Raw genomic sequence first — 15,576 nt, 5'->3', positions numbered from 1 at the left:
AGACACAGCGTACAGATGATGACACTTTAAGTAAGTGGTGCGCAACAGACAGGTGTAAGATGCTTGAAGAGGACAGTCGGTGTATGGTTGTGCATTATTCATCTGCGCGGAGCGAGGACATCATGAGGGGTGCTGGGACTGGGGATTGTGTTATATAACAGACAGAGATTTTCATCAGTTTTAGCTTTACACATGTCCTTGTGCCGACCAACGGATAATCCACAGTTGCAATGTTGTATTTATTGTAGGTCATAAGGGTGTTCTATGTGGTCACTAGGGTGTTTTGGGTTAAAATGGTACCACCCTGGAGTCTCTGTCATTTTCTATTCTCAGGACTTCAGTGTAAGTCTATGGGATACCTTGTACTGAGGTTTCATTCATAAATACTGAGTAACACATAATATAAAAAGATTCTTTCATTAATTTTCCTTTGGCTTAGTCCCTTTATTTATCAGGGGTCGCCACAGCTAAATGAACCGCCAACTTATCCAGCATATGTTTTACACAGCAGATGCCCTTCCAGCTGCAACCCAGTACTGGGAAACATATAAAAAGATTATCTATCTATCTATCTATCTATCTATCTATCTATCTATCTATCTATCTATCTATCTATCTATCTATCTATCTATCTGTCTGTCTGTCTGTCTATCTATCTATCTATCTATCTATCTATCTATCTATCTATCTACAGTATCTATCTTTCTATCTATCTATGTTTAAGAGAAAAAACCTAGAATTATTGTAATCACATTTACCAGAAATTTTGTTGTTGTTTTTGCTGTTGAACATCGACAGTTGGCAATAACAAATTATTTTAGTGACTGAAAATCAGGATTATTTGACCAAATAATATTTTCTTACATAAAAACACTGGATTATCAAAAATGAATAAAAACATGTATGAAAACATGGGTGGTACCTTTTTTTGTTATAGGGACCAATTGTCATTTTGTTCTAATTTTGACACCATTTTATTTAGGAATGTCAGTTGTGAATCCAGTGAAATTTCAAGTGATCTCTTTTTTCCACAGTTGTAATATGTATTATGTTTTACGTAAAGCTAGTAGTAGAATATAATCCCCAGTTCCAGATCTGCCCTATTCTATATTGTACGTCTATAGGATTTTTCCCGCGTTTTTTATTTCACATTTAAAAACTCACCTGAATACTGGCGTTTCATTCATTTTTAACGAGTTACGCACCGAAGTGTGTATTTTGCAGACAATGGCACCACAGAAAGAAAACATCCTCTCGTAGGTTTTTCTCTCAGCAGCGTTTGTAGCAGATATTAGCAGCTCACGCTAGCTTTGCTCCCCCTGCAGCACAACACAGAATTCTGCACTCCAGTATTCTACAGCCCATTCAGCTTTCACACAATATTCATAACATATTTCATATCAGGAGAGATGGAGGTTTACTTTTTGTTATAGCTTAGAAGAAAAAAAGATTTGTCCTTTTGACAAATGGGTGGAACTTAGGCTACCAGTTCAATAGTGACAAACTATAAATATTTTTCACTTAATTTTCTTGTTTTATGCCTGATTTTTTCGTTTTATTAGCACCGAATGACTTTTAAGTAGGCGTTTTCTGTGAATCATAGTTAAAATGGTTTGACTTAGGGTCATTTGTTGCTCAGCATGTATACATTCATTTACTGCATTACATAATATACGACACTGTAAAAAAGAACCACGTCAGCATGTTTCAACTTATTAAAATAAATAGTTTCAACTTAAATGTTTAAGTTAAGATTAAGTCAGTTGATTATAATTTAAGATTTTAGTTTCTTCTGGATTATTTTCAAAGGATAAGACTGCAAGTAATCTTGTACTGTCTGTTATAACCATGCATTAAAATAAACATTAATTTACAAACTAATATTCATGTTTTCACATTTACATCAACGTTATAACTGTAAAATGGTGAATTTCCACAATTTCACATCCAAATATTTCTTTGGTCTTGACGGAATATCTTGTTGAATTACACTAATGAATAACTCATTGTGTCTTGAGTGGCTCATGGTGGTTTTGGACTTTGATTTCAGGTGTATCGATCGCATCTTCATGTAAAATTAACTATTAACTTTCCACCAGTGCTCACGATCACGTGATGTTCATCCAAGATTATTTTTATCTTCTTTTTTAACATGCTTCTTAGAAGTGTGTGTCTTAATAAACTCATAAAAATGACAATTCATTTATCTTTATTACAATAAAGACAGCCACATTAATATATTACAGAGTGCACGAACATACCATGCCAAAAATATGAATATTATTAAATAAAATATCTTTACTTGTCCCAGAAAAATATATGATTATGATTAATATATATATATATATATATATATATATATATATATATATATATATATATATATATATATATATATTAAGCTTCAACTTATCTAACAGTAATTTGGTCGATGTGAGACATTGAATTGATCATAATACATCAGAAGACCAGAACTTCATATTGTAAGTTGAAACTATTACCATATAAAATAAAGAAAGAATGTGCAGTTTTGGACTGTAAACATTACTGAATTTACAGTAAAACCATCAAGAACATGTTAAATTAGCAGCTTCTGTAAAAAAAAAAAAAGGCTACAAGAAAAAAAACAACAACATGATTATATGAATCAGTTCTGGTCTAGGTTTTAAAAACGGAGAAAAAGGAGCCAAAAACTGTATATATTAATTAAGCTATAAGGAAGGGAAGAGTTTCTGTTGAGGAAAAGGAAGTACTGAGTGCTTCAAGAGGAACTTTGTAACCTCTTACAATCAGATTAATCACAATTTCGCTTGATGTTACTGACAAAGTAACATTTCTGTCCAGTGATGTTTAACCGAAGAAACCGTGGAAGAAGACGCAGACGGTGAGGAGGATAACAGCGTTAGCGTTGACCACATTTCTCCATAGAGGTTTCTCAGTGGTGTCGGTGAGCTTCATCTTCAACTCAGCCTCCTCTTCTTTAGTCAGTTTGGGAGCATTGCCTTGATCGAAGCCGCAGAACCAGTTGTAGGCCTTCCTACAGCAGCCTGGCTCCTCACGCATCTCTGTGGAAATAGACAAATGGAAATGGTTGTTATTGAACAGGACTCACATTGTATCGTTTTTAGCAGCCCTTTACTAGTGTAGCTTTACAGACTGTATGAGCATGTCACACTGTAAGATCTCAGCCGTCATAATGTCAGACTGTACGGCAATCAAAATGATTTCCTGCAGGAAAACTCATCCAGAGCTTGACGTCATCAATAAAAATGAAAGGAAATTCTCAATTTAAAAAAAATTCCATAGATGTCGATTAGTACTGTATCTGAAATATGTACTTATTGTCATATTAAAGGGATAGTTCACTCAAAAAATTCATTTAATCTCTACTTACTTCAGTGGTTACATCCCTTTATGAGTTTCTTTATTATGTTGAACACTAAAGAAGATATTTTGAAGAATGTTAGAAATCGGTAACCATTGACATCCACAGTAGGAAAAACAAACACTACTGAGGTTTACAGGTTTCCAGCTTTCATCAAAATACATTCTTGTGCTAATAAGTTTGACATGTTTGTGATAAATGAAGATTGGGTGGTTTGGGGTGAACGTTCAACTAGTGTCTGTTCTTGCTGTACTGTCCATATGTCTTCTCTCAGCATTTTCTCTGCACTGGTTTGAAGTTATCACAATGATTGCGTCATCAGGACTGGCGCTCGCAGTGGTTCTGATTTAAAGGTCATTGTAGCTGAAAACACACTGCATCTTCTGACACTGCCACAATTTCCTCATAGGAAGAATATGATCAGGACAACCATTAATCAGTTGTCTGTGAACATGTTGGTTTCAGTGATCAAAGACTATAGATTTTAGCCTAGAATTATACAGTAGGAATCTGTAGGCGCTTCAAATTTTGGCCAAAATTTCCAACCCAGGCTCATTGGAAATACATGCTTCAGCTTACATTTCGCTGCACGTTTCAGATGACAACTCCACTAGAGGGTGCTGTCTAGATTTTTTAAATCTGAATTGCATTACTTTGGGTATGCTTTGTTCAGAGTTGGGTGTAATGCGTTCTACAGTAACGCGTTACTGTATTCTAATTACATTTTTGGGGAAAGCAGTAATGTAACAAATTATATTTTAAATTTGTGTAATTTGATAACTGATACTAAAGTTTTTTTTTTTTTTTCCTTTTTTATTTATTGGGTTTTTCTCAACATTAAAACGAGACATTTAAACATCTGAGCCTCACATTACGACTAAACAACTCAAGGATAACATACAAAACTTTAAAATGATAATAACAGTAAGAAAATGTAAAAATAAATAATAAAAAAAAAAGTGAAAAAAAAAATTATAATTAATAAAAAAATAAAAAGGGGGTAAATATAGAGTATAAATATTGACATACAATATCAAAATGAAATTCACTGTTTAACCTTGGTGTTTTATTTAAGGTCTATTCTGCTGTCAGGTCCACTTGGTTGCAAAAGAGTAGAAAGGGGTTCCAGATGCTATAAAAGTCTAACTGTTCCTAAAGTTAATGTAATTACGTTACTTGCGTTACAAATATAGTTTTTAAAAGAAATAAATGCTTCTTTTAAATCACATTTTTCAACGCAACGTCAGGTAATCAGTATGCGCTTTTAAATAGCTGGAGAACACGAGTTGAAATGGCTGCTGTTAAGAGTGGTTGCTTCTTCAAGTGGAAATAGAGATATTACTTTGATTTCATTGAGCGCAAATAAACAAAAAAATAGTTGTGAAATGCAGTCTATATCCAGTCTCTAAAGAACTTGTGACTGCTTTTAACTCGACCTGCAACTTGTTAGAGCACTTGAATAGAAAGCATTGTATGACAACACTCATAACTAAGGAGGACACCGGCACCCAAAAAACACGGCGGTCCAACTAAACAAGCTAAATTGGATTTGTGTGCTAATCGAGAGTGAAGGTATCTTCTGAATGTGAAGAGAAGCGTAGCTGTTTATGGGACCGTGCACATATTGTGTCTTTTGCGCACGCAAGTTCGTTATTTCCAACGGAGGTGCATGGCTTGCGCGCATATTTGTAGCGCATATTGCGTGCGTTTGCATTTTCCAGGCGCACCAGTAGAAAACCGCAAGTCACGTGACAAGAACTGACCGATCAGCTTCATACTTTGCAATATACACATTTCGGGAGACTAATTGCCTTAGACAAACACAGAACACCCAAACACTGCAGTGTGTTTGCATACGATGGATGTCAATGGTTACTGTTATCCAGTTTTCTTCTAAATCTCTTTTATGCTAAAAAACTAAACAAAAAAAAGACAAAACCGGTTTGGTCCAAGTGAATGATGAGAGAAGTCGTTTGAATATGTCAAGCTGCTGTGATCAAGCCATTGCAATGTTTTTCAGTGAATATTAAATTACTGAAAGAGCTGCAGTTAATTTTGTATTTTTATAGATACATTTTATATGTTTTAAAAGTAACTTCAAAGTAAAGTAATTAGTAATCTGATTACTTTTATATGAAGTAATTAGTAATGTATTTAGATTACAATTGTCCAGTAGTAGTCAGTAATTTGTAATCTATTAATTTTTTTAAGTAACTTACCCAACACTGGTTTTGTTATACATATCAGCAGTGCTGGAAAGAGTACTGAAAAATCATACTTAAGTAAAAGTACCATTACTTGCTTAAAAATTTAGTTGCAAGTGGAGTAAAAGTATCTGTTGTAAATATTACTCAAAGTATGAGTGAAAAGTAGCCCTTTTTAAAGTACTCAAGAGTAGTGAGTAGTGAGTATTACGCTGTAAAAAGCTGATTTACATGTAATTTGTGGATGTGTGTAAACGTAACATTCTGTAGTGCATTTAGTTATTGCCTAGTTGGCACACAAAGTCATAAGACGTAATATTAGGTTAGATTTAGGTCGTGATGTCAGTTGACCAAAATTCAATGTCTAGCCAACTTCTAAGAACAACGTTTTTTGATCACCAATAATGATGTCAAATGATGTTGATATTTGGTTGATTTTAGGTTCCAATGTCGAGCCAACACCTTAAACCAACATCATATAGATGTCAAATACTGACATTTATTCATCAGGTATGGCAACCAAAATCCAACATCTGATAGACGCCATATCAGAAACATGCACACAATGTCAAGCTGTAACATCATTGGACGCTGATATTTGGTTGTTTTAGTTAGGATGTTGAGTTCTGACGTCAAACCGATTTTTTTTTTTTAAACACGTGTCCCCACGACATTGAGGTACAACGTCAATCTAACATCATGTTGACATCTTGTGCCTGCTGGGTGTTTAAGGCCATTTTGGTCATCATACAGTAAACATTCGTCATCTGAGTCAATGCATGTAAAGATTTTGGACATCTTCTTTGACACTTTTAACGCTTCCAAATAGTCTGCTGCAATTATAAATCGCCCATGTCTTGAGGTAGTTCATTATGACGCAATTTATCTTCTATGTATAATTTAATTGGACAGGAATCACAGGACGGATTTTTCTAAACCCCCAAGTAGTGACTGCATGTTGAAGGAACGTAGTGGAGTAAAAGTACCAACACAGCACTAAAAATGTACACAATGGAAAGTGAAAGTACACATTTTTAAAACTACTTAGTAAATTACAATTCCTGAGAAAAACTACTCAATCACAGTCATTTCAGTATTTGTAATTTATTACTTTACACCACTATCATATCTCCTATACACCAGCATATCAGATACACAACCTTGTTGTGCGTGTTCATAAGAAGGTGGGGCTTTTTGTATAGATCACCTAGTGAACGACTGACCTAAACCTTTCCATAAACCTAATAGTGTTTTCAAAAGCAAACATTAAAAAATGTGTGCATTACAACCACAAAGTTTTACCTTGAATTTACATTGCTTGATTTTACATGTCTTTTATGAAACCTTGCTTTACCGTACTCAAACCTGAGCACTCTGCATCACAAGTACAACTCCATACAAAGTGAGTGACAGAGCAATCTCACCACTTCCAAATAGTTGTCTGAATGGAGATAGACAGGTGAAGTCATAGACACAGCCAAGTTCGCACTCACTCTCCTTCGGCTTATTCCCTAATTTTTCAGCAATCGCCAAAGCAGAATGAACCGACAATTACTCTGGCATATGTTTTATGCGACGGATGCTCTTCTAGCCACAACCCAGTACTTGGAAACACCGATACAATTATTCATTCACGCACACACTCATATACTACGGCCAATTTTGTTTACCCAATTCACCTATACTGCATGTCTTTGGACTGTGGGGGAAACCGAAGCAACATGCAAACTCCATATAAAAAAGTCTCCTGGCCCAGCTACAGTAGGACTCGAACCAGCAACCATCTTACTGTGAGATGCTACCACAATCAACTTGTTTTGTGGAGTTCATTTGGTTTTGTGCCTTTATTTTGTCAGTAATGTGTCCCTGTAAGTATCATTAGTGTAAGTTTGTATATTTTATCTAGAAACTGCATTTAATTATATGTTTAAGTATCCTTTTTTTGTGGCTTAACATAAATACAGGTCTAAGCACATATTTCCAATGGGCCTGTGGTGAAAATCTCACAGTGTTAGCCTGAGTTTAGTTATTTAAAGCTAATGTGTACACTAATGAAGATCAACATCTTTACTTTCTTCCAAAACAACAACATAATCAGCTTATCATGGTCATAACCTAGCCTCCGCATCAGACGGCACACCCTCAGTTTGTTTACTGAGCCGTGTGATGCAAATTGCCCACATAAATGGCGAGTGTTATCTGAAGTCAGTGAGTATGTCACTCGATCAGATGGATGGTGCAGATGTACAGTACCATCTGTTTCCATAGAGTTGGAGTCCTGGTCTTCAGTCCAGTCGTCTGCCTCCAGGTCAATCCTCTCCTCTGTGTTGTTCCTCAAACTCCAGCACAGCCTGTAGAGCTGAAAAACAGCAAGTGGATGTAGAATAAGGGGCTTGTATATGGAGACAATCTAGGGCAATATATACTTGCAAAATGAAAGTTTTGCAAACAAAATAAAATATTGAGCAAAAAACTGTGAAAAATAATGTAAAAAATAATGCAAATCTCAAAAAATCGCAAAGGGAAAATTGAGTTGAAATTGAAACTTGAAATAAAAAGGAATTTTGCAAATAAAAATTAAAAACTAGAAATAAAAATCAAGTAGTTCAAACAAAAATTAAATATGTGCAATTAAAAAAAAAATCATATATTTACTAAATATTTTTTCCAGTATTGGCTTAACAAAACCTCTCAAGTAAATTGCAATGCTCATTTTGATTTGCGAGTTTTACTGTTTGACGATTTAAACAGTCCCCCAAAAAACAAAGGATTCAGGTATTTTACTTAATCTCGATTATATTTATGACAGGGATTCATGACTAAATTTCTTTGTGCGAGGCTGTTTCTCAATTCCAAGAACACAGAGAACGGACTCGCGCTCTTTTGGAGACTGGTCTTGCCAGGTCACCTCAGAATATTGAACTCGGGAGACGGCGAGAACAGAGAACGCATCCTGTGAGAAATGAGATGCTGCGTTCTTCCTGATGGTCACTTGACCTTTACACGTTTTTGATGGATTTTTTTTTAAACTTTACAGCATTCATTGTCAAATCAGGGTCAGAAAGTGATACGCACAGAAATGTGAAGTGCAAAAAAAAAAAAAAAACAGCATCGCAAACTCACGGTTGACTGACAAACCAAATCAAAATGAGCGTTGATTGAAGCCTAGATTGACTCTATACTTGTGAGGTAGTACTATGTTGTTTTTTGTTTGTTTTTTTACAACGGTTAAACATACCTTCAACAATAGAATAGAAATACTTTGCAATAGAAACACATATCTTAGTCATTCAACACCCTCATTCTTATTTATTTTATTTTTTAAGTTAGACATCAGCCTTTTTACTATTCCTTAATCTGTTTATTACAATCAGCACAACAAGAAAAAAATAAAGAATATCTGTTTTGAATGACTTTTCCAAAAGGGTCACTAGAGATCCGATGTACAGCTGAAGTCAGAATTATTCTAATTATTTTCTCCAATTTCTGTTTAATGGAGAGAAGATTTTTTTCAACACATTTCTAAACATAATAGTTTGTTCTGTAGACTGTCAAAAAATATATCGCTTAAAGGGGCTAATAATTTTGACCTTAAAATTTTTGACCCTGTTCTTGGGCCACTTCTCTTCTCTATCTACACGGCATCTTTAGGAACAGTCATCCAGAAACATGGTTTTTCCTACCACTGCTATGCTGATGATACCCAGCTATACCTCTCTTTTCACCCTGATGATCCCTCGGTTCCAGCTCGCATTTCAGCCTGCCTGTCAGACATTTCACACTGGATGAAAGATCATCATCTTCAGCTTAACCTCGCGAAAACGGAAATGCTTGAAGTTTCTGCCATCCCGACTCTACACCATAACTTTTCAATCCAGATGGATGGAGCAACCATTACTGCATCCAAAATGGTAAAAAGCCTTGGAGTAACGATTGATGACCAACTGAACTTCTCTGACCACATTTCTAGAACTGCTCGATCTTGCAGATTCGCACTCTATAACATCAGAAAGGTCCGACCCTGAACATCTGAACATACAGCTCAACTCATTGTTCAAGCTCTTGTTCTCTCCAAACTGGACTATTGCAACTCTCTACTAGCCGGGCTTCCAGCTAATTCTATCAAACCTCTTCAGCTGCTTCAGAATGCAGCAGCACGAGTGGTCTTTGATGAACCCAAAAGAGCACATGTCACTCCGCTACTCACCCGTTTGCACTGGCTGCCAGTAGCTGCTCGCATCAAATTCAGAGCTCTGATGTTTGCTTACAAAGCGACCTCTGGCTTTGCTCCTTCGTATCCGCTCTCACTTCTGCAGATATATGTACCCTCCAGAAACTTGCGTTCTGTGAATGAACGTCGCCTCTTTGTTCCATCCCGAAGAGGGAAGAAATCACTTTCCCGAACTCTCACATTCAATCTGCCCAGTTGGTGGAATGAACTCCCTAACTACATCAGAACAGCAGAGTCACTTGCTGTCTTCAAGAAACGACTAAAAACTCAACTGTTTAATCTCCACTTTCCTTCCTAATCTTAACTGCCTCTCTGGCTATACCACTAACTGTGCTCCCTCTCTCTCTCTCAAAAAAAAAAAAAAAAAAAAAAAAAAAAATTACTAATGCTTTGCTTCTTAGACTTAACACACCTGAAACTTGTCTATAGCACTTGTTCACTGCTGCTCTTATAGTTGTGTAAATTGCTTCCTTGTCCTCATTTGTAAGTCGCTTTGGATAAAAGCGTCTGCTAAATGACTAAATGTAAATGTAAAATGGTTTAAAAATTTTTTTAAAACTGCTTTTATTCCAGCCGAAAAAAAACAAATAAGACTTTCTCTAGAAGAAAAAATATTATCAGACATACTGTGAAAATGTCTTTGCTCTGTTAAACATCATTTGGGAAATATTTAAAAAAGAAAAAAAATCAAAAGGGGGCTAATAATTCTGACTTCAACTGTACTGTATGTAAAAGTGTTTGTTTTTTCAACATGTGCCATTAACCTTTATTCCTGTGTAAAATTGGTTACAAAATGATACAAAATGTTTTTTACACACAATTATCACATACAGTGAGGTTAATAAGTATTTGATCACCCTGTAATTTTTCAATATCTCCTACTTAGAAATCATGGAGAGGTCTAGAATTTTCACCATAGGTGCATTTTCACTTAAAAGACAGAATCTAAAAATAAAAATCTAGAATTCACATTGTAGGATTTTTTAAACAATTTAATTGTATATTACTACGTTCACAGGACTTTCTCCCATGACTCCTCTGGATCATCTAGATGGTCCCTGGCAAACTTCAGACAGGCCTTGACATAAGAAGGAAAACCTTCCTGTAATTGTTAACAAAGGTTTCTGTACCAAATATTAAACATTTTTGACTCAAGTGATTAAATACTTATTTGACACAGTAATTAACAAATAAATTGTAAAAAAAAAAAAAAAATCACACAATGTGAATTCTGGATTTTTATTTTTAGATTCTGTCTTTCACAGTGAAAATGCACCTATACTGAAAATTCTAGACCTCTATGATTTCTAAGTAGGAGATATTGAAAAATCACAGGGTGATCAAATACTTGTACATCACTGTACATAGAGTAAATCATAATAGCATTAAGCTGAAATGGCTTGAATGGCTTTACGACTCTATCTAATACTGTATAAGTGTTACTCTCAGTTGGTGGACCTGATGAATACGTTTACAGTGATCAAAATGTAAATTCTGACATTATTGTAAATGTTAGTTTGAGAATATGGCTGAGATGGTGAATACAGTATGAGTCAGAATGTACAGTATTGAGTCTGTGTGCTCAGATGGTGATAGTGATGGTAAAATCATCTGAGTTAAAAAATGTCAAGTAATGCTGTATGCTTCATTTTATATTTTAGCAACTGTTATTTAGATGTTACGCTTTTTGCAGCAGATAGATATTAAACCATGTTAAATGTTATAACACTATGGTATATAACACTTTAATGAAGACTGTTGAAAAATCCTCAAATGTACATTTAAATTGGCTGAATTTTAAATGAAATGCCTTTACTTTGATGTGTAATGTTCAGAAACGTTTGTGTGTGCTCAGTATGTTGAGATTCGTCATAAGAAGAGCTTACATGTTTGTCTTCAATGGGTTTTGTCATGAGTGAGATGGACAGGATCAATATGCAGGACAGGCCGAAAAGGATGAGGGCAAAGTAGAGGTAGTGGACACCGCAGATGATCGTGGGACAGTTACTGGGTTTCACGCAGCTGCCTGTGCCGTAGGCAAACTCTGTTATCATACGTGCCAGACCCACCAGCAGACCAATACACAACCCATAGAAAGCACCCTGCAAGGAAGAGCAACAATATGTGTCAATGGGCATAACATAATTAACAGTGAATTTAGATTTTGTGAAAAAAATAAAATAAAATAAAACTAAGGTGAATTCATGGTAAGTTTGTTTTCTCATTTTTATATTTTGTTGTATGTAATATCCAAAAGTAAAAGAATCCACATTTACCACACACATTGAAAATGACTTTGTGAGAAATGAATCACCTTTTATACATTTAACAAGACTTTAAAATTATATATTTATTACAATGCTTTTAACATTTATAAAAGATAAATATACATTTGTAGAGAAGACTTTGTCAATTGTTTTTAACACAAACCTACAGTACACAAATACTTGTGATATACTTGTGATAGACACTTTATTAGGTACACCTTACTAGTACCAGGTTTGCCTTCAGAACTGCCTTAATCCTTCATGGTTTAGATTCAACAAGGTACTGAAAATATTCCTCTGAGATTTAGTCCATATTGACATGATAGAATCACGCAGTTGCTGCAGATTTGTCCATGATGCGAATCTCCTGTTCTACCACATCCCAAAGGTGCTCTATTGGATTGAGATCTGGGGATTGTGGAGGCCATTTGAGTACAGTAAACTCATTGTCATGTTCAAGTAACAAGACTGAGATGATTTGCGCTTTATGACATGGTGCATTATCCTGCTGGAAGTAGCCATCAGAAGATGGGTGCACTGTGGTCATAAAGGGATGGAAATGCTCAGCAACAATACTTACTGTAGGTAGGCTGTGGCGTTGACACAATGCTCAATTGGTACTAATAAACCCATTACACCGCCACCACTAGCCTGAACCGTTGATACAAGGCAGGATGGATCTATGCTTTCATGTTGTTGACATCAAATTCTGACCATACCCTCCTAATGTTGCAGCAGAAATCGAGACTCAAGCCTCAAGGTTCAACATGTTGTGCTTTCAGAGATGCTCTTCTGCATACCTCAGTTGTAACAAGTGGTTATTTGAGTTACTGTTGCCTTTTTTATCAGTTCAAACTAGTCTGGCCATTCTCCTCTGACCTCTGGCATCAACAAGGCATTTGTGCCCACAGAACTGCTGCTCACTGGTTATTTTTGCTTTTTCAGACCATTCTCTGTAAACCCTAGAGATGGTTGTGTGTGAAAATCCCAGTAGATCAGCAGTTTATGAAATACTCAGTCCAGCCCGTCGACCACCAACAACCATGCCACATTCAAAGTCATGTAAAACACCTTTCTCCCCATTCTGATGCTCAGTTTGAACTGCAGCAGCTCATCTGTGCATTGAGTTGTTGCCATGAGATTGGCTGATTAGAAATTTGCGTTAACGAGCAGTTGGAAAAGTGTACCTAATACAGTGGCCGGTAAGTGTATGTAAGACTTCACTGCCAAAAGCATATAAATACTATTTTTAGTAATTTCCATAAACCATGTTATTTTTGCATTTGTACTCTTCAATACACAATATAAAACATGATTAATAACAATGACTAAGAACTCTATATTATGTTCAATCACAAGAAATAAAAGCATTTATTCTCACCAGTCATTTTCTGAAAAATTGAAATTTGCTACAAATATTATCAGAACTTTTTCAAATAAAACAAATATTAACAATTTACTTAAGCCCACAACTAATAAATCCAGAACACTCAGTGAAACTGAAAACTGTCAAGTGGGGTCTTTATTTATTCCACAGCTGTATATATAAACCAAGGGTCACCAATCTCGGTCCTGGAGGGCCGGTGTCCCTGCGGGGTTTAGCTTCAACTTGCCTCAACACACCTGCCTGGATGTTTCAAGTATACCTAGTAAGACCTTGATTAGCTTGTTCAGGAGTGTTTGATTAGGGCTGGAGCTAAAATCTGCAGGACACCGGCCCTCCAAGAACAAGTTTGGTGACCCCTGATTTAAACTGTAAATGTATGATTTTGACTCACAGGTTCATTGACTCTCTTGCAGAAAATGGCGAGTGCAAAGACGGCGGCGATTGGTGGAGCCAGATAGCTGGTGATGGACTGAATGTAGTCGAAGAGCTGACCGCTTTGAGCCGTCTGAACGATGGGGATCCATGCGATACTGATGCCGATCAACAGCAGCATAAACAACCTGCACACACACACACACACACACACACATGCATAAACATCTCACAAAGTCTGTTCAGGTCAGAAAACCAGCGTCCAGCCCACAAACACACCTGCCAGCAATCATCAGCTCCTTCTCCTTGGCTTTGGGCCTGATCTTGGTGTAGATGTCCATGGTGAAGAGTGTGCTGGCGCTGTTGAAGATGGAGGTGAGTGAACTCATGAGTGAAGCTAACATGACGGACAACATCAGCCCTCGGAGACCTGCACAAAATACACACAGACTTCAGTTAAACAAGACACTTCAGGTTAATGGGGTACACTAATGCTTATTAATGCAGCACACTTTCCTAGCTGACTGATTACTTTAAGATGTATAAACATTTTAGAATATAATATTTAAATATGCAAATGAGGTCTCTTTAATTCAATGTGTGCTAATTTCATGGTTCTTACACCTTTTCTCAAGTCACATTTAAGCACTTTTTAAGCACTTTCTAGAGGCATTTTCAGACTTTTCTAGCACTTTACAAGTTTAGCTAATTACATAACTACATACACTGCCGGTCAAAAGTTTGGGGTCAGTAGGATTTTTAAATGTTTTAAAATAAGCTTCTCCTGCTCACCAAAGCTGCATTTATTTCATCAAAAATAAAGTACAAATGGTAAAATTCTGAAATGTTATTGCACTATACAATAACTGTCCAAAAGTAGTTTAGAATTTAATTTAATCATTTAGTCCAGTGATTTTAAAGATGAAGATTTCAGTCATCAGTGTCACATGATCCTTCAGAAATCACTCTAATATTAATTATGATTATTGTTATTATTATTATTATTATTATTATTATTATTATTAATGGTAATAGTAATAAAAGCAATTATGAATGGGGTAACAATTTCATTTGCAACTACATACAGTAAGTAATAAATAAATATTTAATAAATAAGTATTTAACAATAATTTACATTTAATAAATGCCACCTTGATCACCAGAATTCTAATTATTAAATGGCATGTTTGCCTACGCTCTCTTCATTAAGGTACATTTTATTGAAATATTTAATTAATATACATAATTTTAGTAAAATCAATTATTATGAAAGTAACACAATGTCATTTGCAAGCAGTTTCAAGCAATTCATCCAAAATCTAAGCACTTTTCAATCCTTGAAATCATTAGATTACAATTTAAGCCTTTTCTAAGATTTCCAGCACTCATTCAAACCCTGTTATTTGTATACAAAATTGTAAACATTAGATGAGGTCATGTTCAAAGGTCATGTTTTCTTTTGATATTTTAGAGGTTTTTACTGAGGGTATTTTGGGAATAATATAATATTCATCACTCCATACGTGTTGACAACAAAAAGAGAGAATAAAATATATATATATGAATATATGAAGTCAGAGTTATTAGCCCCCCTGTTTATTTTTTCCCCCAATTTCTGTTTAATGGAGAGAAGATTTTTTCAACACATTTCTAAACAAAATAGTTTTCATAACTCATTTCTAATAACTGATTTATTTTATCTTTGCCATGATGACAGTAAATAATATTTG

At 35.4% G+C, this 15,576-nt stretch overlaps 1 protein-coding gene across 1 annotated transcript in view; it reads right to left on the bottom strand.

The window, feature by feature from the left end:
* Window positions 1–2,445: 2,445 nt before the first annotated feature.
* The window catches only part of slc5a1 (solute carrier family 5 member 1), a 30,886-nt gene continuing 17,755 nt past the window's right edge, over window positions 2,446–15,576 (bottom strand). The window contains exons 11-15 of the mRNA XM_056467146.1: window positions 14,126–14,276; window positions 13,866–14,034; window positions 11,707–11,922; window positions 7,843–7,948; window positions 2,446–3,065 (exon numbers count right to left, since the gene is read on the bottom strand). Of these exons, the coding sequence (XP_056323121.1) occupies window positions 2,851–3,065; window positions 7,843–7,948; window positions 11,707–11,922; window positions 13,866–14,034; window positions 14,126–14,276 (857 nt within the window). The 3' untranslated portion in view covers window positions 2,446–2,850. The remainder of the gene's footprint in view (window positions 3,066–7,842; window positions 7,949–11,706; window positions 11,923–13,865; window positions 14,035–14,125; window positions 14,277–15,576) is intronic.

The sequence above is a fragment of the Danio aesculapii genome, chromosome 10 (genome assembly GCF_903798145.1).
Source record: "Danio aesculapii chromosome 10, fDanAes4.1, whole genome shotgun sequence".
Classification (NCBI taxonomy): domain Eukaryota; kingdom Metazoa; phylum Chordata; class Actinopteri; order Cypriniformes; family Danionidae; genus Danio; species Danio aesculapii.
This window is presented reverse-complemented; position numbering and strand designations above follow the sequence as displayed.